The sequence below is a fragment of the Falco peregrinus genome, chromosome 2, assembly GCF_023634155.1.
Source record: "Falco peregrinus isolate bFalPer1 chromosome 2, bFalPer1.pri, whole genome shotgun sequence".
Taxonomy (NCBI): Eukaryota; Metazoa; Chordata; class Aves; order Falconiformes; family Falconidae; genus Falco; species Falco peregrinus.
In genome coordinates, this window is record NC_073722.1 from 95,545,162 (window position 1) to 95,570,589 (window position 25,428).

General features: G+C 39.6%; 1 protein-coding gene across 12 annotated transcripts in view; it reads left to right on the forward strand.

Moving 5' to 3' along the window:
* Positions 1–25,428, forward strand: part of CLIP1 (CAP-Gly domain containing linker protein 1) — an 81,437-nt gene that overhangs the window by 43,409 nt on the left and 12,600 nt on the right. For 9 of the 12 annotated variants that reach the window (XR_008745792.1, XM_055795903.1, XM_055795905.1 and 6 more), the window contains 12 exons: positions 981–1,041; positions 6,378–6,482; positions 7,980–8,924; positions 10,224–10,340; positions 11,323–11,380; positions 11,622–11,705; positions 12,748–12,904; positions 13,548–13,713; positions 13,810–14,025; positions 18,089–18,226; positions 19,949–20,055; positions 22,989–23,109. Coding sequence is in view for 11 of the 12 variants with exons in the window: in XM_055795903.1 (XP_055651878.1) it covers positions 981–1,041; positions 6,378–6,482; positions 7,980–8,924; positions 10,224–10,340; positions 11,323–11,380; positions 11,622–11,705; positions 12,748–12,904; positions 13,548–13,713; positions 13,810–14,025; positions 18,089–18,226; positions 19,949–20,055; positions 22,989–23,109 (2,275 nt within the window). In the remaining variant the exon portion in view is untranslated. Of the gene's footprint in view, positions 1–980; positions 1,042–2,130; positions 2,164–6,377; positions 6,483–7,979; positions 8,925–10,223; positions 10,341–11,322; positions 11,381–11,621; positions 11,706–12,747; positions 12,905–13,547; positions 13,714–13,809; positions 14,026–18,088; positions 18,227–19,948; positions 20,056–22,988; positions 23,110–25,428 lie in introns of all 12 variants that reach the window. The other 3 variants (XM_027787091.2, XM_055795913.1, XM_055795912.1) reach the window with 3 other exon arrangements.

Sequence of the window (25,428 nt, forward strand, 5' to 3'; positions counted from 1 at the left end):
ACCTTTAAGGGTACAGTCAGTAAAGCGCGTACTCAGTGAGGGGTGGCCATACCCTGGAGGTGGGTAGCTTTGGGTTGGAGGTGTGCTTTGATATTACAATGAAATTACAATGAGCAAAGTTCATCTGAGGAAGGCTATTTCACCACAGTTGCTGCTTCAACAGCCGACATCTTCCCTTATCTTCCCTGTTCAGCAGCTACTGTCCAGGTTACCGGACAGCACATGGTACCATCAAGTTCCCCTTACTGCAGGGACTACAATGGAGCCTGGCTGCTGGGTCTCCAGCTTGCTCCTTCCTCTTAGCACGTGCTGAGGTTGCAGGTTCTGTGGCCTGGGGAGCTACTGGAGAGTAGATTCCATGTGTACCAACCACAGTCCACCCTGGAAGTAGCAGCTGTGGTTTTACCCTAAAATTTCCTTAATGTTATAGCTGTAGTCATTTTTCCACACAAGGCAAGTCAATGTTCTTGCTTGCACTCCCCTTCCGCATCTTACAGTTCATCTTGACACCTAACATATGTTTGTTTATGCTACAGTTTCGATGCAAGTTGACCAGCGCACTTCTAGAAGGTTCGTGGGTATATCGGATGTGTCCGAAGTTTGCTGGCTATTTCTTAGTGAATGGTAGAATATACAGAATGTGAAATCAAACTGTTCGTTTAGGTCCCATCTTTTGATGGCATGCAGAAGGGTGAAAGAGCGAGAGAATCAATGATGACTGAAAAAAGATTTTCTTTTTAACTCATCAGAAAACGCAACAAAATACTTTATAGAGCTGCGGGAAGACTGATGCCTGCCTTTGTCAGTGGCTGTGTTTTAGTCAGTGGCTTTCCTTCTCTCTGATGCTTCCTGTGAGAGATTTCTCCTTCATGTTTCTGGCACGGTGCAATCAGAATGATGTCACTGTAGTTTTGATTTCCACTGAAAAGTGAGCTTGAAAGCATTTTCTTTACCTGAATTTTAATGCATTGTCCCCACAGGAAAGTTGAAGACCTTCAGTTCCGTGTGGAAGAAGAATCCATTACCAAAGGAGACCTAGAGGTAAAATATCTCCAGCTTTGTAAACAGGGTCTATAGTAGGACACAGAAATGCAATCAGTTCAGATTAAGTGTACCGTTCTCTAGGAGAGAAGGGCAGGAATGATTAATAGATGCAGTCCAAGCATATGCAAAGCACATGAAAGTGATTCCCAGTTCTGCAGTCCTTGAGTAAGGTGATCGTCCTGAAACTACAGGATTGCACCCTTAATTCGGTTACACACCTTAGCCAAGGGGTTGTACTGTGGAGTGGCTGTTGTTGTTTAGAGTAATTAAATTAATTAATAGAAAATTCTACCTTTTGATATTAAAAGTAACCTCCAACAAAAAAGCATTTTGAAGTTACGAAATTGCAAGTTAATATTTATGCCTTTGAAAATTCATATTGAAGCCTAGACCTGTTTTTCTTAGATCAATTTTTTGAATAATCCCTGTGCTTTCCTAAGGGAAGATTGATAACAAAGAATGTTTTGTCCTGAGAGTTACTGCACACAAAATCTAAATAGCAATTGTGTGCAATTTTCATCTTTCTACTGTTTGTATACCTATAATACTGGGCTAAAACCAGTATGTTACTAGACAATCAGAATAGAAAATATTTAATGAAGGATTACTCTCAGCTATTTGAGCACCGCCAGTTTTTATACCAAATTTCAAATGAAAAAGCAAGATGCTGTTTGGTTCTACTCTGTCTGATCAGAAAATATTGGAATTTCTTGCACAGCGTAAAGTACAAACTGTGTTCCTGTGAACCATTTATGATTAAAGTGCTAGCCTTATGAAAATTACTCATTTCATATAACATTTTTTTTATTTTAGTCTTTCATTCATTTTAAGATACCTATTTAGACTCTTTATAGAATGCTTCTTTTATTGTTTAGTCCATGGAAAATTTTAATTTTTTGTTTTTTGTTAAATCAGTCAATAGCCATGGCAAACCATCTTAAAAACTGGTTTGTCAAGCTGCATAACTTCAAGAGTTTAAACTGAATTCAAGATAATGAAATGTATCCTGTTGTTTGTGTTGGAATGATAGTGCTAAGTCTGCAGGTGAAATATTTTTGTTTGTTTGTTTTTTAATTTTACTGATAGCGAAAGAGGCAGATTTCGGAAGACCCAGAAAATGTAAGAGGGCACTTAACTGTGCAGAGACATCCCATGTTAACAGATTGTGTGCAGAAAATGCTTATACTTATTCACTAACTGCATAATCTGTTATTGAAACATTGACTCTAGTATTTGTATGCATGTTGCTTTCAGAGCAATTACAACATTTATTGAAAAGAATGTGTGTCATGACTAAACGTTGTAATCCCCATTAACTGAAGAGAGGGCGAATGTGTCATGAGAATTCTGTAGGGTCAAAATCTTGGCAACTAATTGAAGAGTATAGGAGCTTGTAGGAAATGACTGTCCAGGATCTGGAAATGTCTTTCATTTAAATGTAGGATTTTAATTGCTTTCTTCACAAAATCCCACATGCTTTCCTACAAGCTCCTGCTGCTGTTCAATAGATGCAGTATGCAATTAGCCGATGAATTTTTCTGAGGAAAAAGAATCGGTATGTTCCCCACCTCCCCTTATTTGTCTTGGTTTTTTAGCATGAAATGCTAAGGGGAGAGGTGATTAAAACACCTGAACAATTCGTGTGCAAAGCTGTCTGATTTTACTGCATCTTCCTGTAGCTTCTCTTTGAATTACGTAGGGAAAATATATGGTACTGGGTAACAGAAACTGCCATACAAGATGTTTAAGCAGCCCTCTTGGTTCCGTAGCTCCAAATAGCGGAATTTAAAAGCCCTCTCTTTGGTTGGACTCAGGAAGGTTTATCCCAGGCTCCCTCCTCTGCTGCGTCCCCAGCCGAGATAGGAAGTTCTTGAGACTAAAACTGGTTTCCTGCTGTGCATTCTTAGGTGTCCCTTTTGCGAAGCTACTTCAGCGATCTGGGGTCTCCTCTAGGCTTCCAATCAGGCTCACGGTGTGTTAGAAGTAAATCTGCATGTGCCCTTCCTTTCTCTTGTTTTGTGCACTCCTTGTTTAATCCTATCTTTACTCCTGATTTCCCTATTCTTGATTTTTTCCATAAAAAAATGGACATTTTCACTCTGTAAAGGAGAGAAGTGGGTGAGCACTTAGTTTTTAGGCTAATGCCTCGTCATCTCCGTGGTGTCCTGTGATTGTTATCCCAGCACGAAGGAACTGAAGGTCATCTCGCCCCTATCCTAGAACTAATTATCAGCATTTATGGCTTCAGCACAATTTCCATTTGCCCTATAGATGGAGAACTTAACAGTAAGGTTTATTTGGAAATGAAAGAGGAGATAGAGTACACAAGTGCTGAAAATAGCTGATGACTGGTCTCTGAAGTTTACTTGAGTGGAATTCTGTAAGGTTCAAGGCAAAGTAAGTCTCGTCCAGTTTCCATGTCACTTAATCAGCTGCAAAGCTTTGGAGAAGGTGAAGATGCTTCTTTTGTTTTTTGGACTTTTGGTTGGGTTTGTGGTTTTTTTTTTTTTCTTTTCTGTTTTTCTTTTCCATCTGAGTTAAGGTTTGCAATCAAATTCTTTTCTTCTTTTTGTAGTTCTCTCTGCTCTTCTCTGTTTACTGTGCTCTGGGTTTCCTCAAAGAAAAACGTAATCATTTAGACATTTCTCTATAGATGATCGGGAGAGAAATTTGAGTGAATCAAAATTTTGCTGTGATTTTTACCTCAGGGAAACTGGAGCCTGTCCGTTGGAAATCAGACTTCTTTAAAGGATAATCTGTCTTGCCCTAAATGGGGAAAAAGGTGTCCAGCAAAGATCTCCGGAGGTTTTGGGGTTTTTTTAATCTTTTATTTCCATTTTGGTAGGATTTAAACTTATTTCCCTTTGTAATATATGAGATGGGATTAAAAAAACCTCAGGAATCAGATGGTATATCTAATCTTTGCAGTAGTAGAGCAATGTCTATAAAATTAAAGATCAAAGTGTTTTGCATTTTATGTAATATAGAAAAATTTATCCTGAAAAAGATAGCATATTTTGCAAAGTCATGCAGGGAGAATTCTGCAACTCTCAGGTTTGGGGTTTCTTGGGTTTTAATAGCTCCCTTTGGTGAATTACAGCAAGGAAGGTATGAATATTTGATTTTTAAAAATAGATTACTTTTCAGTCTTGCAGTTTTGTTGTGGATCAGAACTAATACTAACCTGTCTCAGAGAGGGGACTGAATTGTAGCCACTTACAAAATATTATTTGTCTTAGAATATTTAGTTCCAGTTTCAAAGGCTGTGGGAGGCAAAACCAGTGATCTGTGTTCTCGTGGGGGTTTTATTCCCCATATACACTGAAGATCTTCCGCTGATAGAGAAACAAATCTGCTTTGGAATTTTTTTAAAAAAAAAAAAAAGACAAATCTAAGAAGCAACTTTTAGTGTTCATGGATTTTAGTGTTTTGGACCTACTAACTACATAGTAAAGTAGCCAACTTTTCACAGCCATTCTTCATGGAAAAATGTTTCAAAAAAATGAAACTGCCAGATGTCTGGATGCTTTTGGGGAAGAAGATAACTTTATGCTGTCAAAGCAATACTGTGTTTGGAGGAGAACAGGCCTGAAGCAAAACAAGAGGCTCATCCCCATCCCACTTGCTCTGCAGAGACTACGTAAGATCTTTAACTGCTGCGGCTGATTTGGAGGCAGTTCTAATCAGCTTGGCACTCTATAAATAACACAGTTCTGTAGGGATTTTTAAATATCATATTACAAAGATCAGAGAGGCAGCAGCGTCCTGCCAGCTGTGCACGCACTGCTGCGCTGTGGCTTTGGCAGCAGTGTGGCTTCAGAATTATTCATGTGTCTTCCTGCCTTCTCAGATTCTTTCAATCCGGTGTTCAATGGGTGGCTGTCCACCTTGCAGTTCTCTCTTCTCTTTATAGTAGTTTGTAGAGCTTGGGGGCTAACTGTGTTACTTTGTTCCGCAGTAGATTAACTGTGGTGGTTAAGCTGTGTAAACTTTCATCAGGATTGATGGTTGCAACTTCTTCGGTTAATAAACACATCTTCGACTTCATTCGGTTTTCTTCTGGACATCCACCTTACTCTCAATGTGGCCAAACCCTGGAAAGCTGCTCTTTTTGGAAAAGACACTATGAAGCAGCAATAGACTTTCATAATCCTTTTAGTTTGGTTTGTAGTAAATTTATCCTAACAGCGACCTGTCAAGGTTGATCCAATAGTAAAATCTCAGCACTTCAGAAATAGGCAGGGCACCTGGTTCCTACCTCTATATTTCTTTTTCCATTTTTCTTCCCCCCTTCAGAGGGGCAGGTCAGACTTGAACTAGCTGCTGGACTTCACCTGCATCTCTCAAACTTCAAGCTCTCTTGTGGGCCCTCTGGGGGTATCTGGGTATCAAGCCAGAATATCCAATATTCTGTGTTCTTGCTAAAAAATCTGCCTGTTTGTAAGCAAAAGGCAGGAGGTGCCTGCTCACTTAGTTTCATCTGCTTCCTGCTGCTCTTTAGGAACTTGTTAGAATTACAAAGATATTTTTTTTTTTCCTCCTTACTTCCACCTCTTGTTCAATGTATTTAGACTTCAGTAACTATAGAGAAACCAGACCGATTTGCTTTTTTGCCTGGTTTTGGGGAATCTTACTTGTTGCTTGCTTCCTTCCTGAAAGAGGAGGAGGGGGAAAACCTAGGAGGGTTCTGCAATTATAGACAACCATTCTCTTTCTGTTTCTATTCAAATAATTCATACCATAGTGACAAATGAACCTTAATGTTCCCAGGTCTTGGCCAGAAGGATTTTTATGGCTGAGACTTGAGGTACAGCTACTATTAAAAAAAAAACAAAAAGTTTTGATTTGTCACATGAGCTTCAGTGATGAATTTTTGTCCCCTGGTTAATAACTGAATAACTTCTAAAATAAGCCAAATGCATTAAAGAAAAAAGTTAGCGGGATGACAAGGAAAGGGTCTTATCATCCTATCAGAACAGGTATAGAGATATATACACATATGTATTTTTTTACATAACTATTCTAATTTGTGCTGAAAACTTCATGTACTGATAAATAACTTCTACTCGGCTGCATGAAACTTTTTTGTTCGTATTTCTTCGTTTGTGATTTTTTTTTTTACATTTTTAATTTTTTTTTTTACATGTCCATTTACACTTTCAGTCCATCTTTCTCATCCATAGCATTTCCCTGTTCATTTTATCCACTGCATCTTCTCTGCTCATCATTGGTAGAAGAATCTGGCAGCACGGCCTGCATGTGGCTCCCTCCTCTTGTGCTGGCATGTGATGGTGGCACCGTTGTGTTCTCTTCCTTTCCCTTTTTACTAACAGACGCAGACCAAACTGGAGCATGCCCGCATTAAGGAGCTTGAACAGAGCCTGCTCTTTGAAAAGACCAAAGCTGACAAACTCCAGAGGGAGTTAGAAGACACTAGGGTAATGGTTTTCACTATTTGAATAACAAGACTGATTTGTATTGTGGAAGATTTCTGATGACACAGTCTGCTGAGTATAACACATGCTGAAACAGATCCTTGCACCTGCCACGATCAGTACCTGCTATAGATATAGCTGGAACACTAAAAATTAGCATTAATTTTGAGCTTCAGTGGTGTGTGTGTGTGTATGCCTGTGTATATATACTCATTTCTTCAGAAGAATTCAGGTAAGATGTCTTAAAACTTGAAGTCAAAACTAGCAAATGGGACTGTGAATTGACACAAAGGAATGTTCAGTGGTTCATTTTAGAAGTAGCAAAGTTCATTGAATCCCAAAAAAGTAAGATTGACGGTGCCAGTGCTTTTAACACAAATTTAGTATTTGAGACTTGGTTTCTGAGGTCTTAAGTAGTTGTTGTACTACTTACTTTGCTAAATCATGCTTTGCAGTGGCTTTTTAGGTATTTTTTCCACCCATGATGTAATCTTTTCATGGATATCCCTGTTGCATTCGTAATACTGTAGCCTGCCAAAATATTACTGGACATACTTTGTCCCAAGTCAGAAGCTCAGCAGATGTCTATTCTTAAGGATAGTTATATAGAGATCTATATTCATGCTCACACATGGAGCTTTTCGTGAAGTTGTGGTAGGACGAATATTATAAACCCAAGAACGTACTCTATAATAAGTACTTTTAAAGAGCAATTGCAGGTAAGTAATATCTTTTCCAGGATGTTGGTATAGTAAGGAGGTTGAAACAGTAACTTCCTAATTAGAAATTATTGAGGTAGCTCTGCACGCTTTTCGCTACCACAAGCTGCTTCAATAGTGGGTGAAAAGCTCAGATAATGTGAGGATGCTTTTTCACAGAGAACGATGGAGTGGATGTAGCAGGAGTTTCTAAGGATTTGTAGGTGAAAAACGTGTTTATATTTTTCTCTGACAGTTTCATAGCTGGCATGAGATTAATTTGGAAGCAATTATTTTAACAAATAAAGACCTCGGGGTTCTCTGTTCTTTCCCAGCCTTCTTTAAAATGGTTCTGAGAAACATTTTGTTAAATACTGGTAATATATATAAGCATAGTCTGTAAGCTGTTTAAAACAAGTTGTTATTTCCAGACAACCTCAGAAAAATGCATTTAACTAAATTCCACCTTTAGAGAGTATGATATGCATGTAATACAAAGATGTGGACATTTTTCCTTTTTTTAAAGCAGTAGTTTATCCAGAAGGGAAACAATAGTTGGCCTTGTTTCACAGCCTTCTGTGTAAAATCATCTGCTTTTTCTTAAGGCTGGTTCAAAATTTCCCTAGAAATCGGAGTTCACAGAGAAATTCAAAGGTATTCTAATCCAAAATGCTGGTAAGAATACACTAATGATGTTAGTTTGCAACACATGGTGGTTTCTTTTCAGTGAGGCCTAAGTGTCTTTGGATGAAACTTATCTTTTATAATCTTTCTTCTTTCCTTAAAACGCTGTTAACCATAGGTGGCCACGGTATCTGAAAAATCTCGCATCATGGAACTAGAAAGAGATCTAGCATTGCGGGTGAAGGAAGTAGCTGAGCTTCGAGGGAGATTAGAGTCTAGTAAACACATTGATGATGTGGACACTTCTCTGTCATTGTTACAAGAAATAAGTTCTTTGCAAGAAAGAATGGCAGCAATTAGCAAAGAACATCAGAACGAGATGAATTCACTAAAAGAGAAGTTTGGAATTAGCGAAGAAGCCTTGCAGAAAGAGATCAAGTCACTTTCAGCTTCAAATGAGAGAATGGCAAAAGAAAATGAATCCTTGAAAACTAAGCTGGATCATGCCAACAAGGAGAACTCGGATGTCATAGAGCTGTGGAAATCAAAGCTGGAATCTGCAATTGCCTCCCATCAGCAAGCAATGGAAGAGCTAAAAGTTTCTTTCAGCAAAGGTGTAGGGGCTCAGACGGCAGAATTTGCAGAGTTAAAGACTCAGATTGAGAAGATTAAATTAGACTATGAAAATGAAATGTCAAATTTAAAACTGAAGCAGGAAAATGAAAAATCTCATCATTTAAAAGAGATCGAATCGCTGAAAGCAAAACTGTTGGCGGTCACAGAGGAGAAGGAGCAAAGCCTGGAAAGTCTGAAGACCAAACTGGAAAGTGTGGAAGATCAGCATCTAGTAGAAATGGAAGACACTTTAAACAAATTACAGGAAGCTGAGATAAAGGTAAAGGAGCTAGAGGTACTGCAAGCCAAGTACAATGAACAAACCAAAGTTATTGATAGTCTTACACCACAGATCAAAGCTGCTGAAGAAAAGCTTTTGGACCTTGCTGCACTTCAGAAAGCCAATTCTGAAGGTAAATTGGAAATCCAGAAACTTAGCAAGCAGCTTGAGGCAGCTGAGAAACAAATTCAGAATTTAGAGACTGAAAAGGTTGATGGAAGTAGCAAGGTTTGTATCAACATCCATCCTTTTATTTTTACTTTGCTTTTATTTTGCATTCGTACTGTTCTAATCTGCTATGGCAAATACATCACAGAACAAACTAGTTTGATTGAATCTTAGTAACATCTGAGGAGGTTTAGAGAAAGCAGGTTTTTAGTGCTTGGTCTGCACCACTAAGCAAAAAGAAAAACAAATCTTCTGCACTTCCTTACTGCAGGCTTCGGCATGCCTGTGCCGAAAGCATTGTGTTATGGAAAAGTTGGTTTGGCTTATTTGGGAGAAGAATCCACACATTTTAAGATTTTAACCTTTGGTGATAGAGGTATTCAGGTAAAGCAACTTGGGGCTCATGGGGGAAATGTTTCCTCTGTACCTTCACTACCTTGCCTCTTGTCAAACAAGAAGATGGAAGAGGCTATTAAAACCAAAAGAAAGCAAAAATGATCTGGGTGGAACTTTTCTTTAAGACAAGGGTATGCAGTGGTGGTGTTGGGCGCTGCATCACAGCATTTTTGGAGCACAGACTGCAATGTGATGTATCTTACCAAGATTTTTTTTGGGTTTGGATGACATCTGTCTTTTAAATTGACAGCATGGCATTCAGTACTTGAAAGTTGTTCCACCACTGCAGCTAGGAATAGAAGTGTTAAGATATCATTTCATTGTAGGGGTTGTCCCACCTCCCCAGTCTATGCATGACCTGACAAGCTAGAGCTCTAATTCTAAGAGCGGTGAGAAGGTAACTGGAAATAGCTTTCATAAACCCTTCACAGATGGTTTGGAGACCTTTGACTCGATTTTTGAGGTCACGCTGGGTTTCTGCACTACCCCTGGGTGTGGTACGGAGAATTATATTGAAATATAAATGTAATTGAAAAATTATATCCCTCTATGTGCATTGGTCTGAATAGCCAGTTGAAGCATAAATGCTAAATTAATCAGTTAAAATTAAAACAATAAACGCCTAAACCTACTAATTCAACTGATGCTGTAACTTTGTTTTGAAATTTTGAATGTACTCAAAAATATCTGCCATTAAATAATGTTTCCACCATTAATTCCAAGAGAGCTAAATTTCGATGATTTCAGATATATTCCAAGATGTAGTTAGTACCGTGATGTATGTCGTCATCAGTGGAAATCAGCTTCACTCAGCTAACACATCACACATTTTTTTCTTCATTTTTTTTAATCTTACAGTGATTTTAATATTCCAGTTATTTCTTTCAGATTCGCCTTTTAATTTCCCTATTTTTTCATTCATGTTTGTAATTTTATTTTACTCCATTTCATCATCTTTGTTAGGCTAGTAATCTGGCCAAAGAACTGCAGGGCAAAGAGCAAAAGCTTCTTGACCTTGAGAAAAACTTGAGTGCAGTAAATCAAGTTAAAGATTCTTTGGAAAAGGAACTTCAAGTTATGGTGAGTAATACTCAAAAATTTTGACTTTATCCTTTGGATTTTGGTTTTCATGGTGAGAATGTAATTGAAATCTGTGGATCAACTCTGAGCAACATCTTCCAAAGCTGTTTTATTCATGAAAAGATGGCAAGGGTTTGTGACTAACAGGATCTATCTCGGAATGAAAAGAGCATTTCACCTGTGTTCTGTGTTGGCAGGTGTTTTATCTAAGTAGAACTCATCTATTTATGGATTTCAGATAAAATATTAAACCAAAAGCACTGTGAGACTACTCATTAAGGAACATGTGGCTCTTTCTTGTAACTGTTGCACAAATTCGTGCTGGCTGTACACGCCTTACAAATGGTTTTTGAAGACATTTGTCGTCTGATTTCTCATTTTGCAAATATTTGCAAGTATTCTGTAGTTGGGTGGGATTTTCCTGAGGAACTACATCAGAGTTAGTAACAAAAAGATGTGCTTTTAGGTTTTGCTGTCCCTGCCATAATCTCTTTCCACGGCCATAGTAAATATTTTAAGTTGGTGGAAGAGTCTTGCTTATCTTCCTCAATATCCTCCCGTTTCTTCACTGTCTAGCATCTCGCCCTGCTGGTAAAACTGGAAAATACTGGTATGAGGTTGATCACAGGGTTGCAGATGCCCACTGTGCAGCCTGTGAGCAGCGTGGGTAGCTTCTTGCACTGAAACCCAGAAATCACATCTCCTACACTGGATTCTCTGGCTGCAGTTCTCCTGCTGTTCTTGGTGATGGAGAAGTTACTTTGAATGTTTAGGGATTTGCTTGTAATCAAGGCAAGGGAAAAATCTTGCTTTAAGTGGCTGAATGTATCTATGCTAAACTGTAATTTAAAAACTTCAGATCTATTTATGGTAGGCATGAAGACTGTTCTATTTTGTAGTTGAAAAATACCTAATATAAATTCAGTGGTTGAATTACACTGCTATTGCCAAACCTTACCTTAGGTTTTTATCCATTTTTCAGAAAGAAAAGTTTACTAGTGCGGCTAATGAAGCAGAAAACGTTCAACAAACTATGCAAGGTATGTCTGCTACTAAACTAAACGAAGAACTAAAAAGCTGCAGAAAACAAATGTGGCAAAATAAAGGGGTTTTGTCGTGCACTTTCAAATTTACACCTGGCAGTACAGCGGTTTCAGCAGCTATGGAAAGGACAGGGTTACTTACAACCTCTCTTCTGAAGAGTAATATACCTTGCAAGTAGGTGGAATTCTCTGCATCTAAATAGTTACTAACTTTGTTTTCAAAATTTTACTTGCATAGAAACAATTAAAAAACTAAACCAAAAAGAAGAGCAGTTTGCACTCTTGTCTTCAGAACTGGAACAGCTGAAGTCTAGTTTAACTGGTAAGGAAGTTAATAAAATGGAATGTTTTGCAAAATGCATCAGCTTTTTGCTTCTGTATGCCTCCTGCTCAGCTCCCCACACTGTAGTATGTAATGCTTTCACAAATGCAGATGCCTTCAAAAGAAAGCCTTTTTTCTGGGCAGAAAACAGCTTTTGTGGCACTGCGTAGTGACCCAGCAAGGTGATGCTAATGTTAAGGCAATACATTGCGCGGGAAGGCAGCAGACTTCCTGCTGAGTGTATTCCGCATCAGTAGTTAAATTCTTGTTTGATGTTGCGACAAAAGCATGCTGTGGTGCTCGTCAGATACCAGACAAAGGCCTGAGGACCAGACTGAAGCATCACAAACGTAAGATAGGTACTTCACAGAAGCCTTGCCCATAGGTAGTGGATTTCTTTTTAAGGACACCAAAAAGACCGTACGTTAGCCTGGTCATCTCCTCCTTCCTGTCTCATAGGAGGGACTCTTGCTGCATCTTTCTAGTTGTGCATTTCCATTTCAAAGCAATGCATGAAGAAATTAAGAATGATGATGCACCCTGTAAGCGAGCACTGCAAAGCATTGTTGGGACTGTGGGAGTCATCCCAAGGGCTGCTCTTGCCCTTGGTGGTATTGCCTTCCATGGACTGAGTAATTTTTTCACTGAAGCTTCATGTTGCTTGCACTGTTTGTCTTCCACCGCTCTACTAAATAGCTGGTGAGTTGTCTCACCTGCAAGGTATGCATACCTCTCTTATTATATTGCTTAATTACCCTCTGATACGGTAGAATTTGTATCCACTTCTCATGGCCTAAAGTTAAGTGAATCACTTCTGAAAGAAAGGTTTCTTGACTAGTTGCTTTTTTACTATTTCTGAAGAGTTATTTACCTTTTGCTACAGTTCAAAGTTCAATCAACCATAATTTTTAATTTTAAAGGGGTAATTTCCAAACTCTGCAGCATCAATAATGCTCTTTTTGTAGTTCTTTACTATCTTCTAGCTTGCCTTGCATACCTTTTCTCTTAAATCGACTAGACTAACAACCTTTGTCTTGTTCAGTGATGGAGAAGAAACTGAAAGAGCGAGAAGAGAGAGAACAGCAACTGATTGAAGCTAAAGCCAAACTTGAAAATGATATTGCAGAGATCATGAAGTCTTCAGGAGACAGCTCTGCCCAGCTGACGAAAATGAATGATGAGCTCCGATTAAAAGAAAGGTATTCCATCGTTGTCAGAACATTTTCACGTAAATCCTTTAATTCTGCAATTCTGGCTTCTTGCTTTATCTTTTTGTAAATATCTGAACAAGATGCTCCTGAGTGTCACATTGATATGACAAGTGAAGTTACTCTATCAAACTACATTAATCAAAACTCCTCAGAGTGATTTGAAGAGCATCTAACATTTGCAATTGCAAAATTTGTATGCTTCTCATTGCCCAGAGTAAACAACCTTTTAAATAATCTACTGTTTTGTGATTGGGCTTCATAATTATTTGATTACCTGATAAGTGTGGTTTATTGGGATATATAAAAAAAGACTTGGGTCACATTTTTGTCTAGCAAGGGAAAATGTGTTTTGTTTCAAATAAAAATAGTACGTAGAACTGTTGTTCTTTACCTTTACAAAACCCCAGACTGGGGGCAAAATAACTGGCAGCTGTGTTGCTCTGCACATGAGCAAGTGCTCGGTCTCACTCATGTATATGTAGTTTAGCAGAACGTTCTCCATATGTGAAATAATAAACTCTCATTTGAAATGCTTGGCCAGAGTGTAAAACTTGGGCATAATTTAGAGGCTTTCACCTCTGCTTGTTGTGCTGTCAGCAAAAAGTAATGTTCTTTTATTTGGTCTTTCTAGGCAGTTGGAGCAAATACAACTTGAGCTTACAAAAGCAAATGAAAAGGCTGTTCAGCTTCAGGAAAATGTGGAGCAGACAACACAGAAAGCTGAGCAGAGTCAGCAAGAAGCTCTCAAGATTCATCAAGCAGAACTGAAGAGTATGCAGGATCAGCTAATGGACATGGTAAAAACAACTTTTAAAAGCATTGGCTAACTATGTGCAGAATATTGTACCACTGCTTCTTTTAACTGTCTTCCAATTGTTTTTATCTTCTACCAGAAAAAGCAAATTGAGACTAGCCAAAATCAGTATAAGGAGCTTCAGGCGAAGTATGAAAAAGAAACTTCTGAGATGATTGCTAAACATGACACAGATATCAAAGGATTTAAGCAGAACTTGCTGGATGCAGAAGAGGCACTGAAAATTGCACAAAAGAAAAACAATGACTTGGAAATACAGGCTGAGGAGCTGAAAAAGCAAGCAGAACAGGCCAAAGTATGTATACTTTGTTACTCTGCAAGTAATTTAAAGTTTAAATCTTCCTGTTTCAGTGAATCACTGCTTTTTACTTGGCTTCACCATTGCATAATCAGATTTTTGCAGTGTTTCTTTAACTTTTCCAGGGTAGATTAATATTGGTTAGGGGCAAGAAGCATGCAGGACTAACTGCTGGTCTGCTCTAGATCACACAAGGATCTGTGAAATATGGTTCTTTGATGTTAACATTTTATGTTCGGAGATCAATCAATTGGAGCCTAATGTGATTTTCTTGGTTTTTAAATGCATGGATTTTACAATCTGTTGTGAACTATATCATTTAAGTTGATTATCCACCTGAAATTTTGTTCATACTTGAAATGTATTATCCCATATTACGTGCAACTATTTAGTATGTAGCTTGATTTTAGTAATGTTTTTCTCCTGTTTTTTTGACATCACTGCTTGATTTCATCCCTCATTAGTTATTTGCTGTAGTCTTTGGTTTACGTTTTAGCAAAGTATTAAGTGTATAAATTGGCACACAAGTTAACTAAATACACCACTGATGTGGTGTTTTGAATTAAACGGGTTATGACAACATATTTTTGTCAGAATCATGAGGAGAATCATCTATAGGAGGTGAATCTGAGAATTGAAACTCAGTATTAATGTAACTCCCTGCATTTTAATCATTTAATTCGCATGAAATCATTCTGTGGCTCTTCTTTCTGAACAATTTACATTCAGAAAATTTGTTGAGAGTAGTTTTAAAACCGAGATGAAATCTTGTGTGGAGGAACCTTCAAATCACGATAATTTTTTTATGATTATTATTATTTAACCACTGAAAAGTTTTCCTGTGGATGGTGGGTGTTTCGTAATGAAATACCCAGGGTGACTGTCAACAGTTGAGTTCGCTTAGGGACTGTGTGTCAGTGTATACACTTTTTTAAAACTTAAATTACAATTGCTCTGTTTGTCCTTAAACCACGTTTCTCATTTATCTGCTTGACTTCATTTTTGTTTTCCCTTCTCCCCAACTTTATTTCTTTAGTCCTTAAGCTCTGTGTTAGCATCAGCCAGAAAAGAAATTGAACTAATGTCAGACAAGATGAGGGGTTTGATATCAGAAAAAGAGACTTTGGCACAGGAGGGGAATACTTTAAAATTAGAGAGAGATTCCTTGTTATCAAAACTTCTAGAACTGGAATCAAAGATTTCATTTATACAACAAGAGCAAGAAGAACTTTGGACAATAAATGAAGAACTCAATTCAGAAAATAAAAAAATCCTAAAGCAGAAGGAAGAAGCTGAGGCCAAAAGCCAGCAGGAAAGCACAGAAAAGGTAGCACTAATTTCTGAGAGAAACAAATTACTCTCTGAAATAGAGGCAGCACAGGCAGACCTTCTGAAGATAACCCAAGAAAATTCTGCTCTCCAGTCTTCGGAGGCAGCTTTGCTCCAACAGGTGAAAGAACTTCAAGCTGACAAAGATACCATGGACGAGGTATGTCAGAAACATATCAAGGAATGGGAACAACTGGAGAATTACCAGAAGAAACTTTTGGAAGAGAAAGATGCAGTTGTTAAAGGCAAAGATGATGTTATTCAGAAGCTGGAAAGCTCTTGTGAGGCCCTGGCAAGAGACCAAAGAGACCTCCTGCAAGAAGTGTCAGCTCTGACAGCAGAGAGAGATTCAGCCCTAGGTAAACACTCAGATCTTGAAAATGCACATATCGCCTTAAAAAATGAAATGAGCAGTCTATTGCAGACAAGTCAGAGTCTGCAGTGCGAGCAGGAGACACTCCTGAAGAGCATGGGAGAGCTGCGTGTGAGTTTAGACAGTACGGTTAGTGAAAACCAAGCATTGAAAGTGAGAACAGAAGAGATGCAAACAGAGCTAGAGACGGAACGTAAAGAACTTAAAAAAGTGATGGAAGACAACACGGAGCTGAAGGATTCCCTTGCTAGTCTCTCTTGTCAGCTTGAGGAAACGAAAGCATCAAGAGAGATAGCCAATTCTGAACGTATTCAGTTACTTCAAGAGAAAGAGGCTCTTTCTGCATCAGAACAAAAGCTTCTGGCTGAAAGGGTGCAACTCTTAAATGAAAATAAAGCAATTACTGAAAAGCTTGCTAAGGCCACAGCAGATGCTGTACTTGCCGAGAGAGTCTTTACTGAGAAAATAAATGAATTGAATTTAGAAAAGGAATCCATTTTTCTTAAGTCATTGCAACTTGAAAAGCACAATGAAGCTCTTCTCCAAGAGCAGCATGAATTGGAGAACAAATACTTAGAGCTTCTTGATGAAAGCAAGTCTTTTGCAAATGCGGTTTCTGCTATGAAGAAAGAACGTGAACTGGACATCTCAGCCAAGAGAGCTCTGGCCCAAGAGAATACCATGCTCCAAGGTTCAATAGAAGCCCTCAAGGAAGAATTAAGTAAGAAGACTCTAGAAAATCAAGAGCTAATGGCCTGTAAATGTGACCTTTCAGATCTTCTGAAAGAGGCCCAGGATGCCAAAAGAACATTAGAAAACGAACTGGCTGCTGTATCCCATGCCAAGCAGCTTCTGTCATCTTCACTGGAGAGCTGTTCCTCCGATAGGGAACTGCTGGCCAGAGAGAGGGATGAACTGCAAGATAAGTGTCAGAAATTAAATGAGGAGATTGCAATTATGAAAGAAGACTTAATGGTAGAAAGGGAAGCTAGGAAGCTGGAGAAGGAATCATTTCTGTTGGAGCATACGGAAGTTCAAAGCAACCTCAGCTTCTTGGAGAAGGAGGTGGAAGAGCTGAGAGAGAAAAATAAAGTATTTCTGACTGAGAAAGAACTTTTAGTTCAGGAGAAAGAAAAATCAGAAAGTGAACTGCTGGAAATAATGAAAGAAAAAGAAGCCCTCTGTGCAGAGATAGAGCAGCTTGCTTCCAGTGTGGAGCGACTGCGGAGTGACTTTGCATCCTTGTCTAAATCAAAAGCAGAGCTCCAGGATGCGCACAGTTGTGTCTCTGAGAGGCTGGATGATCTTCAACGCAGGCAGGAGGTGACAGAGAAGGAGAGGATAAAGTTACTTCAGGAAAACGACAGCCTGCTTGCTGAACAGAAGAGTCTGGTCATCATTAAGGAAGAAATACTAAAAGAGAAGGAGAAATTCTCCAAGGATTATTATAAACTGCACAAGGAAGTAGCACTTTTAGAACAAACTAATAGTGACCTCTCTGGCAAATTGCTGGTGTCTCAGGGCAAAACTCAGATGCTGCAGGAGGAGGTGAACAAACTGGCTTTGAAACTAAAAGAAATTGAGATTCTCCAGGCCCAAACAGTAGCGCAAAAAACTGAGGTATTGAAACCCATAGCTGAACAATCGAGTATGGTTATACTAATACTGAGCACTAACCCAGCGGGTTCTTCTCTGCACTTCATTGCTGCGCGTTTTAAACAGATTGGTTCTTGGGGAACAATTCCTTACAAATTCCTTACAATTCCTTACAAATTGGAATCAAGATATCCTATAGGAATGTATTATGCCTACCTAGGCATTTTAATATTCTTGTGAAATACTTCCTTTTATGAGGGCATAATGACGAACACTGAAATAATGTGATAATTGGCTTTATCTCCTATTTAATTTGTAATTATTTTCCAAATTTTTAACAGCTTTCTATAAATTTCATGTTTTCTGAAAATAGAGCAGGCTGTTGGAAGTGAATACCTATTGAACTACTATGTCTAAATTGGTTTAGAGGTCAAAGAGCAATCACAGTGGTGGTAATTAGAAATCCACAAATTAAAAAGGAAGAAATGGGGGCTTTCTCAGTGGTGATACAAGCATGGGGTTATGATCTTATTTCTGCATGGAATTGAATCTTCTCATGTCCATTTATTTTTATACTTTATGCAGCTTCAAAATGCAAATAAGTTCCCAGTTGAAGTCCTTATTTAATTGGAAAGCAGCTGGCAAACCATGGAGCTGTGCATAAAGTATTGTGGTTCATCTTTTGCTTTCAGAGGTCCCTTTGGTAACACTTTTTTTTTTTTTATCCCTCACCCCTCCCCTCTCCCCTTTATATATATATAGGCTGCCAAAATGGCAGAAGATGTTTTCCAGACTGTGGAGAAGGTGACCAAAGAGAAGGATGCCATTCACAAAGAAAAGATTGAAACTTTGGCCTGTTTGGAGAACTCTAGACAGACAAATGAGAAGCTACAGAATGAAGTAATCACATTTAAATGCTTTTATATGAAAAGTTTTGCCTAGTTTGTAAGGAGCAATTATTGAATGACAGAGAACTAGGTTAGGCAGGAGTGAACTCTTGTCATTTTCCCACCACAATACTCAGTCTTGACTGGCTTGTGAAAACTTACTAGATGAGTGCATATTGATGGAAAATCTAGGTGCTTTACATAGCCGTATGACCTGTGTTCTGCGTTTTGTATGTGATTTCAAATACCGTACAGCACGTGGGGTCATGTCCCTTCAATCTTGGTGCAGCAACAAAAAAAAATTATGGAATAGGAATTCTGGATGCTAGAGCAGCTTTTGCAGATCGCAGAATCTGGAGATGTGGGTTAATCAGTCGTGCTGTATAGCTTTAGACAAATTGCTTGGACATGACCACACTGTGCCTCAATTCCCTGGTTGAAAGTACAGGGTGCAGCTTCACGCTCCGATGAAGTGCTGCAGAGCTCTGAGTAACAGTGCTCCTAATCAACAAAAGCCATCGCTCCGTTTTCTTACCTATAACGCACTCCTTGCTCTGTCCATCCTCCCTGCGATCCTGCCATGCATATGTTAGCATTCCTTCTTTTTTTCCACTTTTCCTTTCGTCAGAATTGTGGTCTGACAGGGTGCCAATTCTACTGAACTCTGTGCTATCCAAACGTGTGAGCATGACAGTCCCAGGGAATTTCATGCTGGAATGCGTACAGCAGTTCCTCTAGTTCGGTCTGTGTCCTCCAACGGCTCTACGATACCTCAGGGTTCAGAGAAGGGGTGTGTGTCCTCAGTTGTGTGTTTTCACACTTTTTTGCCCCAGAGTATCTAGTCTAATGTGGAAGTGGCATCTTTTCTGCAGATCTTGAGCAACCTGTGGCCTCTTTTTGATGGCTCTCTCATCTTGTGCAGCTCAACGGGTAGTGAACAGCTGGGCTAAGCTAAGTGCTGCAGCTTGTGCCGAGGCAGTAATGATTTCCAATGAGATCTGATGACTCGAGAATTAAAAACGTTGACGTTAATAATGGCAGGGGTTTGCTTCCTAGATTGAAAAAAAAAAAAAAAAAAAAATAATCCACAGGGTCCTGTAATGCCATGAGAATGCCTGAAGATTATCACTTATGTAATGCAGTGTGCCGCTGAATGCGAACAAATGTTTGCAAGCTGGCGGTGTGTGCGTGGTAAAGGCACGCTCAGTAAATCCACATGCAACAATTTGTTCCATGCCACAAGATCTCTGAAAGGAATTCATTTCTTATGGTTGCAAGCGCAACTTTCAGCCTCCTGTTTCTCAGAAATTCAGGTACGGTAAAGCAGAACTCTTTATCCGTTATCTTAGAGGAATAAAAATCAAGGGAACAGCTGAGTTTAGCAACAAGCATTGAATCTAAAAAGAAGAAAAAAAAAAAGTGGTTTGAGCTGCATAGCATTTAAAGTGGAGGTGCTTTGGAGCTTTACCTTTTATGTTGGGGTATGTACATGAGATTAGTGTGAGCTGCTCTTCAGTGAGCTTTGAATTCTTTGTGGTGCTTGACTTGAATGCAGAAAGTCTCATAATGTTTTTTGTTAGACAAATGCTTGTCAGTATAAACAGACTGAATTAATTTAAGGATGAAAGATGCAACAGCTCAGCTCGGGCCTCCATTTTGAATATCTTTTCCAAGTGCTGCACCTAAGAACTGTATCATTTCATTAGTGTAACAAGGGGCTTTTTTCCTTTTTAAGTTGGATATGCTTAAACAAAACAGCCTGAAAAATGAAGAGGAACTTAATAAATCAAAAGAGCTTCTAAACCTGGAGAACAAGAAGGTGGAAGAACTTACAAAAGAATTGTAAGTATTTCAATGTTAAATCTGTTAAACTATTCCTTTGTAGTTTCATTCACCTTACATATTTTTGAGAAAGCATCTTTCAGTACCTCTCCAAGTACTTATAGAGCAGGTATGAGGTCAAAATTAAAATATTAGTTTGACATGTATAAAACTTGAGATCAGAATGTTGCTCCCAAATTGCTGAAGGGTATTGAAGCAAATCCTTCAGGCATTGTTTGAAATAATTTCTTCATCGGAGGAAGCATGGAGTTCTGCCACCTGAGGGCACTAGATTATTTTAAAAGGTTTATTTATGAAGAAACTCTGAATTTCATTACAAGTACACTTGGAGTTGTAACTATCTTTTTTTATAGAAAATCTGGTTCTGCTTTTATTTTTCATTGATGGCTTTATTCATTTATTCATTTTTTATTCATTCATGTAGTCATTATTTATTTCATTGATGGCTTTATTCGGTTTGTTCCTCTTGCCCCATTATGCATTTATTTTCTAACTGGTACAATAGAAATGCTATATATGGTATGTAAAACCAGAATTAATCACTTATCATTTGAGATGCTTCCTGTGAGAAACTGCCTCTTACGTACTACAAACTAATGATGTGTAACATTGTACACAAACAAATTAACTGCAAAACATCTGATACCATGAGATTCCACAGGGCAAATTACTTTATATCAGAGCTTTTGGTGTGCCACTGTGAATAAAAATCCTAGTTATTGCTACTTTGCAGTAGCTGTGTGTCCCCCAGCTCCAGAGATGTAAGGCATTAAATCACAGAGCTCCGTTCCCAGCTGCACTCCAAGAAGGATTTCTTGACTCACGGAGCGAGAGCTGAAATCTGGACTGAGAGCTAAGAACAGCTTCGACTAATTATTATTATGGTTAGTTCCATAAGTCATTTTGTGACAGCTCTTAACCACTGCTCTGAGGTGAAGACAAGGCATAAAGGAAGTCAGCACACAGAATTAATGCTAAGTTTCTGTATGCCTGACAGTTTGGGCTGCTTGCTTTTAAAAATCTGCATGCTTGTATAGACAGCAGCCTCCTTTGAGAAAGGCAGGATTTCGTTCCATGAGCAATTCCTACCTGCCTGAGTGCTTGTGGGAATTGCCAAAGCAAAAGAATTCTTTCCAGACTAGTTGCTCTAAGGTTAGAGCAGCAAGGAGCTAGTAGCTCTGGTATCGTGGAAAGACAAAATATATTAGACTCTTAAGTTGTCAAGCAGAAGTTATTTATAGAAGATACTGGCTTGAAATCTTCAGCACCGAAAGGTGTTCTCATGATCCTGATGACTGTGTGGGTATTTTAATTTTTTTTTTTTTCTTAAGGTTAATCTTAAGACTCATGCTGAATGTGGTCTCTAATCGTCAGTGGTGTGAGACATTGTGGATAGGTGGAAGCTTGTCTAGTTTTTTAATTAATCTTTGTTGTCATAATTATTTTGTGTGTTGCCTTGGTTTAATTAGAGTAAGGAATTAGCTTGAAAAAAGGCATTTCTCCATCAGCAGTCATGTGGGGAGAGAGAACACCTTTGAGAAGGCAGTTCCTTGGCACTAAACACGGGAGCATTTCACACAAAGTGACCCCCGTATTTTCTGTGCTTTTTTGGTGACGCCCTGAACCTACACTGTAATGCCAAAAGCAAAAAGAGGAAAACTGGTTTAGTGCCGCAGTTCAGCAAAGTCATGGTTAAAAATAGGTGTGTGCCTGCACCATGAGTAGATTGGTACCAAGATAATTTGAATGGAGATTCAGCGATGTGAGCCAGCCTGTTTCACCTGGCCGAGGTGGATTGGATTGGGAGTTGGTCCAGGTGAGACCAGACAAGAAATGGTTGGAAAACCTTAGTTTATTACATGCTGAACTCAAAAGTAAATCGGACTTCCTTTTGTTTAAATGTGCCCAATAATAGACCACAGAGTCCTTGTATCTTAAAGTGCTTAAGTAAGTTTGACTTAGAGGTCCTTCTGCCTCCTACAGTCAGAAAAGTATTTTTAATATTCCAGTCAGAGTTTAACTCTGTAATATTGGCGTGTAGGAGTACTGAGAGTCCTTTTTATGAAAACAAAACACAGCCATAAAAATGACTGTTTAATGAAATGAAGCATATCTTTTTTTATTTTTTGAAAGACATCAAATCTTATGGAAACTTGTGTTAGTCACTTGTGTTACAGGCAGGCATGCAAAGTATTTTTTTCAAAAAATATGTCGAAAATAAACCTAAAGGAAACCACACATCCTAGTAGCAACATAGGCTAATGAAACCTACAAATCCATTTTTTAAATTCAGTTTTTGTTTTGTCTTGTTTTCAATTTTGTATCTATTAAAATAATGGAGCAGATTAGATACTTCCCTGTTTTGCCTCGTGTGATCCAGCACGTTCTTGTATGTTTGGATGTCAGACCTTGTAGGGAGTATTTAAATAAGTGGAGCTATGAGCTTTTTTCTTTTTAATTTTTGTTTCTTTTTTCCTTTTCCTTTTTGTCTTTTTGCCTTTTTTTTTTCCTTTATTTCCACTTTTTCACTCTTTTTTCCATTTTTACTCCCCCTTTATTTTTTTCAAAAAAACATTTCTCCTGTTAAAAGTCCAGGCCATAAACCTTGCCAGCACTTGTGAAACCCTGCCCTGTATTTCTAAATCCAAGCGTTTGCTTGCCATCAGAAGCCTGCAGAACTGGCAGCCTGAACTTACCTTCTGCTTCTTGGGAGTATCTGATGCATTTAAAGGAAAAGAGGTTTTGTGCTGCTGCTGCTTTTCAGGGTTAAACCTGCCACTGTGCGCCTGAGGTGTAGATTGTCACCTTTATTGCAGATGGCATTAGACACGTGACCTAGATGTATTTTTCCAAGCTGTGGAGCTGAATCTCTCCCACAGTTTTTTCTTGCCTCTCTGGTTCCTATGGTAACGATGCACTCCCTGTCCTCACAGCGAAGCGCTGAAGCTGGCAGCAGCTCAGAAGTCCCAGCAGCTTGCAGCTTTGCAAGAGGAGAACGTGAAACTTGCCGAGGAGCTGGGCAGGAGCAGGGACGAAGTCACAAGTCATCAGAAGGTAGAGTGGCTGGAACGTTTCTTCATCTGGGGTAAAAGCGCTGCATGTGCTGTTTCCACTGATGCCTGGGTGACGTTGCACTGCATGTTTGTGCTTGAAAGATGAGTTGCTCTGAGAAGGTTTTAAAATAAATTTGGAAGCCACCTGCACTGGGAGGTTAGAACTGCAGGCTAACAGAAGGTTACGTAACCTGTGAAGGATACTTAGGAGGCTGGGGAATAAGCATAAATTAAATACGCTTTAGCCAAATGTATTAACAGACACTTGCTATTTCTGTCGGGAGTAATTTTATTATACAACCGTGGAAATATCCATCTACCCAGTACTAAGGAAATCTAGCTATGTAGTTCTTCTCCTTATTCCTGCTCTCCCTTCCCACTGAAAAAAAAAAATAATTATTTAGGATGTATTTCATCTAAAACTACTTGGTTGGACTCTGTCTCTAAAAAGCACTATGCACGTGTATGCTTGCTTAAACTTCATGCTGTGCATGTACGTGAAGAGTGCTGCAGGCGGGTGGTGGGTATTGGAGGACTAGAACCAAACCAATGTAGGATATTTTTCAGATGGTAGTTTATAGGGGAGAAAAACACTTTTTTTAAATTTTATTTTTGATTTTTCACTGTTACATTTGAACACGTTGTTGGAATCTTAAAAGTACAGGTTTAGTTACACAGCTTGTAACACTGGTACTTGCCAAAAGATAAATTTGATTAAATATGGTGGGTTCTGTTCTTACGGAGCAGTTCCGGTGACAGCCACACCATGAAGGAAGATCTTGTCCAAAAGCAAGATCACAAAGACACGGGTTTATGTGTTGCCTTCCTGAGATAGCACTTGGGCAGGAGAGGGGTGTGCCTGTTCCCAGGGACAGCGGAACAGATCTCTCCTGTCCTGCAACAAGGACATTTCAAGCCAAGCGGCTGACTTTTCCCCAGAGTCACCTTTGGAAATGCTGAGGATGGGTGACTACAGCTCTGGCCAGTTTCTAAATCCTTTCAGCTGCTGACAGGAGTAATGCCCGAGCTCCTTCATCCTAAAGAGCCTTTGGAGATATTAACGAGAGTCCCAGACATGTGGGCTCAACCACTGACTCATGCTGCATCTGAGTAGCGGTATGGTAAGAGAAGGCTGTCATCCTAAACAGCCAGCAGGAGCTCTGCGCCCCACTCCCACATGTTTTCTTAAATTATTTCAGAATCTTTGAGGTAACCTGTTATTTTCAGAAAGAGTTGTAACTTGAAAGGATTCGGCAACGTTGGTCAAATCTGCCTGTGGTACGTAGCCGGTCCCCGAGGGAAGGGACCCTCGAGCCCTGAGGCGCAGGCTGGCAGCGGGCGCTGTGCTCTCAGTCGGTGGCCTCGCTTGTGTCCAGGTGACCGTGTGAAGGAATCCCGCTGTCTGCATCCTGCCTGCTGTGGAGCTGTCCGCAGGGATCCTTCTCTCATTGCCAGGATAGACAGCTGTGATCTGTGAGGCACAGGGGTTAGTCAGTCACTTTGCAAACCGGAATATTCTCCGTTCGCTTGCACCGCAGCCTTTTCTGCCCCCGAGTACACGGCTCCGACATCAAAGATCTGGAAGATCTGCTAGAGCTCGGAGAAACAGTCCGTGTGCCTTCCTCAGCCATTTGTGTTCCATCATGTCCTCTCCTGCAAGGAAGGTGCAATCTGAATCTTGGAAACGTGGGAATGCCATCTGTTGCATTTCCTAAGTGTAATATTTGGGCTGTGGTGTCTTTAGGTCTGGTGATCTGCATGGCCTCCTAAAAACTGGCAGAGGCCTTTGGTATTCCAGGGAGCTTTGTTCTGGCAAAATGGTGTCATTTAAAATGCAGGTTTGCTTCAGTGTCACGTAACTAATGAGTGCAGCTCTTCTCAGTTTAGTATGGCTCGGCTCTCTGTGGTGAAATGTGCGGTCTCCCTGCCCAGGGCTGTCGCATTGCCTGGGTACTTGGGGGCGGAGGCAGATGTTATCCTAAAAAGCATTCCCTGTCTCATCTGGAGCGTGGCAAGTACTAACCATCCTTTTCGTCCTGGTGGAAACCTGCTGCTAGCCTGAGGAGCAGGACTTTTTTTCGTGTTTCCTTCAGAACCTGCGTTTGCAGTCCCCTCGTTCTACCTCTTGCTGAGTTCTCTTAATGGAATGGCAACAAAGCCAGCAGGCCCTGAGGGCCGTCACACAGGCAGCCCTGCCCCAGACCCGGGGATCCCACCACCACCTCTGCTTCCCCGGCACGTGGGCGAACAGACCCCGTGTTTAGGCACCATGCTGCAGCATGCTTCAGGCCTCCCTGCTTCAGGCTGTCCGTGGGGAGCA